At 39.5% G+C, this 5,910-nt stretch overlaps 1 protein-coding gene across 4 annotated transcripts in view; it reads right to left on the reverse strand.

Annotated features, from left to right (window-relative positions):
* Positions 1 to 1,278: 1,278 nt before the first annotated feature.
* The window catches only part of rbm27 (RNA binding motif protein 27), a 17,308-nt gene continuing 12,676 nt past the window's right edge, over positions 1,279 to 5,910 (reverse strand). For all 4 annotated transcript variants that reach the window (XM_010765942.1, XM_010765941.1, XM_010765940.1 and 1 more), the window contains one exon: positions 1,279 to 3,957. In XM_010765942.1, coding sequence (XP_010764244.1) covers positions 3,862 to 3,957 — 96 coding nt within the window. In that variant the 3' untranslated portion in view covers positions 1,279 to 3,861. The remainder of the gene's footprint in view (positions 3,958 to 5,910) is intronic.

Raw genomic sequence — 5,910 nt, forward strand, 5'->3', positions numbered from 1 at the left:
ACAAACCGAGTTAATGGCACCAGGAAAGCAGCGGCGGTAACATATATATATATATATATATATATTAGCTGTACACTTTACAAATATAACGTTTTTTTATGGACATCTTTACCATTCAATCTCGGCCAACTGATCTTGCTGCTGTCGCTCCTCGGCTCTTGGTAGTTCAGGCATTTATCAAACCTGGCAACTCTGGACTTCCTGGCAGCTGTCAATCAAAGTCCAGTGGCTCCGCCCCAAAGTGTCAGAAACTTTTCACGTGCGCGCAGACAGACTCCGCGAGCGAGCAAGAGGGCTGTCTCTGCTCGCGGGGGTTTAATCTGCGCGCGAGGGTCATTTCATGCGCGTGTAAAAGCAAATTTTTCCACTCGTGAGTAGCTTTTTTTGCGCGCTAGAATATTGACCCAAATCTGACTCCATAGATCTGACCGGAGCAGAGCGTCACTCAGGCCCCAGTTTGGAATCCCTCCCCCCGCGGAGAGCGGAAAGCAACTGCAAACTGAATAGACCCTGAGTTTCTCCTTTACGTCCTAAAGTGAAAAAAAACGCTGTTTCATTATTCAGGGGTCTTTTAGTGACTTGCTGCGGTAATTAAACGTAAGGTCGGACGCTGTATTTCATGTAATTATGGTGATTTAAATCGCCGCTGGGTCAAATCCATAGGTCAAGTCCCATTGTCCGTGCTCAGATAAAACAAAAGTTTGTGCCAATATTTTTCTTATAAAAAATGAAACGAAAGCTAATGAACTATATTAACAGTTCAGTTATACATACGCAATGTGTCTCTAGTGCAACAAAATTAAATCATGATTAAACCTACTGCAGGAGTTTTAAATAATCTGGTGGATTAGGACAGTGTGGGTTTGCATTGACGAATGAACATTTTACTGAGTTTTCTGTTGTTGCACCTGATAGGGCGGGACTAATGACACCTTTATTCTCCTATTGGTAGATGAAGATTTGCGACCACCTACATTCCCATTAAAGCTCTGGCCCACCTTCAGCCTAGGCAGAAGCCTTTTCAGTCAAAATAGAAGAACACACCTATGTGGGTGTCATTTTAAAATAAATTAAAAATAGGCTAATTGTATCTGAGGTCATGGTATAACCACAATAAGATCTCCTATTCTAGAAAATTAGATATTAATGCTTTGTTCTATATCCAAGGACACTTTCTCACTGAGTGGTTTATACCTAGTGTGTAATTCCTAACGTCTGCAAATAATTATATTAGCACAAACATAAGATGACATAACAATGAAGGAGTCCACACAAGAGTTTAAGATAATATTTTCTGGAATGCTTTTGCTTGCACTTTTTTTCCCCTTGCCAATCTTTTTTTGCTCCATTTCTTTTTTTTCTTTTAAATCTCCAACTTTTTTTTTTTTTTTCTATGTCCAATTCAAATTGTATTTTTTCTTTTTTTGTATCATCTTCCAAGCATCCCATTCCTCCATCTTTATTGGCAAAAGCAAACATGCTAGTAAATTAGAAATAATTGTTTTTACAAACAAAATACATGAAGAAAATACATCCACATCCTGCAAATATAAACAGTAACAAATCCAAAACTATTATCCAATAAACATTTTACATTTTTTACACACCATTGTGATAGTAGCATACAGAAGATATTACAAAAAGTGGGAGAGAAACTTTTGTCTGAATCCTCGCTCCACTAGTGTAGGTTTGTCCTATTCAACTGCCAGTGACTTCAATAAAAACAAATCACAAGCAAATCATATTAAGTGCCAAAGAGAGAAGCTTTAGCTTTCCATCGCACACCTGAACCTAGTTTTGGGCGGCTCAAATGGTTTTAATGGGACACCGAGGTCACTGGCAGGAGTTTTTTGGGTTGTCAGTCAACGGAGAGATATGCAAATTAAACAAAGAGCGCTACCAACATTGTAGGTGGGAGGAAATCCTAATGTGTTTCCAACAGTTCTGAACCGCTGTAGCGCAAGTTAATGATAGGGAACAAAGGAGAGATTAGAAATTCTGTTACTGTATTCCAATGCAGGCAGAAATCAGCATGTGTATTTACATCCACATTTCTATACACATGCAGATCTCCACCTGCATGTCCGTGTAAAGCACACTGCTTCAGTTAACACATCATTTACTTTGTTTTGGTGCTCCCCTCTGACTGCTTGTCAGTTGGATATGATCAGTTTATGAGTTATGATACGCATACACTTCATTAGGCTGCATGTAAACATAGTTGTCTGTCTCAGGGAAGCACCAAAAGTAAAAACTTTCTCAAGTCTGAATCTAAAAAAAAGTTTGGTCTAGCATTGAGAATATTTCCAAATCAACTAAAATTAAATTTCATTCCTCCCACCCTGGGGATTTTTAAAATACAGAATTTGCAAAAAAGGCCAAACACGAAATAAAAATATTGTAATGAAAGGTGCACATTGTGGTTGCACGTAGAGTGCATGTAGGGTTCTGTCTGACACTATTCAGAGGCAGGAGAAGCTGCACTGATGATGAAATTATATGGAGAGATGCATGACTCCCACTGCCTTTCAGCTGAGCCTTCTTCACAGCTCAGAAAGGGGTTTTAAGATTAAATGTGCTCCTCATGTGACCAATTTAGTGAAATACCAACGTGCACTGGTTTCTTTAAAAATAAAAATGATTGAGAATAAACAGGGACGCTAAACACTCTTGCTCTACCTTTTCTACCTGACTGAACCTCGCCATTTGTTTAAAATGACAGAAAAAGAAACAACAAAAAGTACAACTAATTTCTCGTTCAAACATTTACAAAATTTACAAAAGTAAATCACACATCTTGTAAAATGTCAGCCATCTGCTGATTGTGTAAGGCAAAGAAATTATATATATATATTAAAATCCACTGTTCAGTTTCACATTCAAACACCGGTCTTCAGATCCCACATTTTTTTAAATGGGCGATCTGATCCTCTTCCTGCCATACTGACCAGGAGTCAGAATAAAACAAGTGAAAGATGTTACACACTCTGAGAAAATGTAGAACACCCGTGTGGGTGTTTATATTTACAAAGAGTGGCACCGGACATTTAGTGAACACAAGCAGGGAAAATTTGAATATTTACTACCAGACTGTATCTGACGTGCATGGCACGGCAATTTGTAAACATAGTTTAGACTTTTCTATTGCACTGGTATCCTTCTGTACCTGCACTGGCTCAAATATGGTTACGGTACAGTGTCTGCACCTTTGGGTGCTGGGCAAGAGTGGCTCTGTTTATTTTTGAGTACAACATGCGCAAACTAGCATGAGTTCAGGCCAGCAGTCACTGCCTAAAAGATTGGGTTCCTTTAACATTTTGGGCATTCCCATCCCAAAACAAAGTGAGCAAATGGGAAACCATACCATACTGTGCCAATCTGGGTACGGCACGGTGCATTTATGCAGTGGAAAAATAAATAAATATCTCTCTGGTAGCAAGAGAACGTTCTATCTGTGAAGGAATGGCTGTCCCTGAATCGAGGACAAGATCTTTAAAAAAAACTGGTGAGAAAAGAGCTTAAATACAGTATGTATAAAAATACCTATTCACAGTAGACACAAATGTTGTGCATTACTGATATTAATCCTCTGGTATGCACACTGAAACTTACATAGGTTTTCCTATCTACGAGAACAACTTAACATTTATCTTTCTCAACAAAAGTGAGATGTTTTAAATAATTGCTCAGTCGAGGGATACAAAAGCTATCGGCCCTCTAAACTTCCTCCGATGTAAAGTTAAGTAAAGGTGTTTTTACTTTGATTAGAGTCTAAAAATTACTTGGTTTCAAAATACTGGAAAGGAAAAGAAATGGAGTTCCGTTGAATTGATTTCAACGATTGGGATGAATCGCACGCCTTCATCGTCTCCAGGATCGACTCTCGTACTCGTCATCTTCATCGTCATCCTCCTCCTCCTCTTCCTCCTCACCAGGCAAATAAGAGTTAACTTTTTTCTGTTTGAAAGTAGAAAAAAAGACATCTCCAGTTAAGCTCTGAACACTCAAACGGATAAGATGAAGTTCTTTACACGCAGTCACATATTTGCTTCACACAGTGAGGGGATGTTAGTCAAACTAAAGTAGGACTCATCTAGGTCCTGTTTGTGTCAATGCTACATCGGTTAAGTTTCAACATTTTAAATGATGCTATGTTTTCACACATGAACCACACTTCTAAGTAAAGCTTTGGTCTCTCTTTCTTCCTGAGGCCTGCGATGTCGGCCTGGTTACGCCATATATCAATGGGTTTTCTGCTGAAGCATTTTGGTGCCTGGAACAAAAAAGGTCAACCCTTTTATCATAAAACTTGCAAGGCAGAATGCAACCTCAATCAAAAACATGAAAAAGCAGAATGAGGACTTCAGCTGACAGTAATGTTACTCAAAGGGCCAGACGCTCTGAGTACTGAAAGGCTTGCCCTGATTTTCTATTGGGAGCCACAGTGAAGCATTAGGAAGCACAAGTAAGAAATGGACAAGTAAGATGTATGAATATAAACTACAACTTCCAAAAGTTCCCTCACTTCGAATGGAAGTATGGACTTCCTTTCCTGGCTGGCTATATTTTAATCAAAATAACACATGTTCCCAGGGACTAAAAATCAGCCCTGGAACCTGACCCAGTCTGGCCCCCATGAAATGTCAACGGGGGGGTGTGCTAGTGAACTGTCAACAATTATTTTGATTGAATTAATACTTAATAAATGTTGTAAGTAATACACTTTTGTTTGATCTATAATTTTTTTTAATATTGAATATTACACCTACTCTCATCAGGGATGCAAACACACGTATGGTGAAAAAAGAGAGAACTATTCGAAGCAGGAAAAAAACAGCGTAATATACCATCTGACAAAGGCCTGTGCTATAATGCTTCAATTAACTGTTCTTTATAATATACTCAGATCAATAGGAGACAGAGATGTTAAGTTATAAATCAAGGGGTTTTATTATTATTTACAGCAGGGGTCGGGAACCTTTTTCCTTTCAATTTTTACAACATCCTCCGAGGGCCGTACAAATTATTGAACTGCTTAAAAAAACTAAAATCACAGCCCATTAATTTGGCCTTTCTTTCATGCTGTGCAAAGAAATAGCAACCTCTGAATCCAGATATTTTACCATGACTCGCGCATGCACGCACGCACGCACGTGCATGGTTGTGGCAGAAAGATATGGACACAAGATGTGTGCAAGTGTATTAAGTATCCTATCCATGTGAACATGATTTAAGTGGGGGGGACTTTACCTCCTCTAGTGGGGTCCGGAGGCATGCTCCCCCAGGAAGATTTTTTTTTAAATATTGAAGTTAAAAGCATCAATCTGGTGCACTTTGAAAGCAACATGAAGAGATCTATGGATACATCTTTTAACTTCAATATTTAAAAAAAAATCTTCCTGGGGGAGCATGCCTCCNCCGAAGAGTTTTCGTTTTGGGGGTGGGGGGTCCGTCCGTCAGCCCGTCCGTCAGTCCGACTAACGGACAACTTTTCACTTCAAAAAAGAAGAAGAAATCTAGACCGCAAAATAATTAAACAAGCGAGTGCCTGTTTTTCCTGGCCAAGGGCAGGTTCCTTGAACACAACACGAGCGTAACGTGTCTTCACGTGTTATATGTCTCGTCGGAAAGGAGTGTAGACTAGAGTGCTGACGGAGAGCACCGGAACGCCGCTCCAGCTCTTCAAATATTGCTGTACCCATAAGGAGCCGTACACACCGCAGTGTTTGCGAGGCTGTGTCTTTAGTTGTAAGCACAGTGGCGATCTGTTGTTATTAGCATCTGGTTAGCTAGCTATGCTAACGAATTTAAAGAGCTTTTCTACAACCAGGTGGAAGAGAGCTCTCTCCTGAGAGGCTCAAATAACCTCAGCTCAGTGAGGTTAAGGCACACCTTGATATGATCATTATA

Source organism: Notothenia coriiceps, unplaced genomic scaffold (assembly GCF_000735185.1).
Source record: "Notothenia coriiceps isolate Sejong01 unplaced genomic scaffold, NC01 NC01_scaffold00002828, whole genome shotgun sequence".
NCBI classification, from domain to species: domain Eukaryota; kingdom Metazoa; phylum Chordata; class Actinopteri; order Perciformes; family Nototheniidae; genus Notothenia; species Notothenia coriiceps.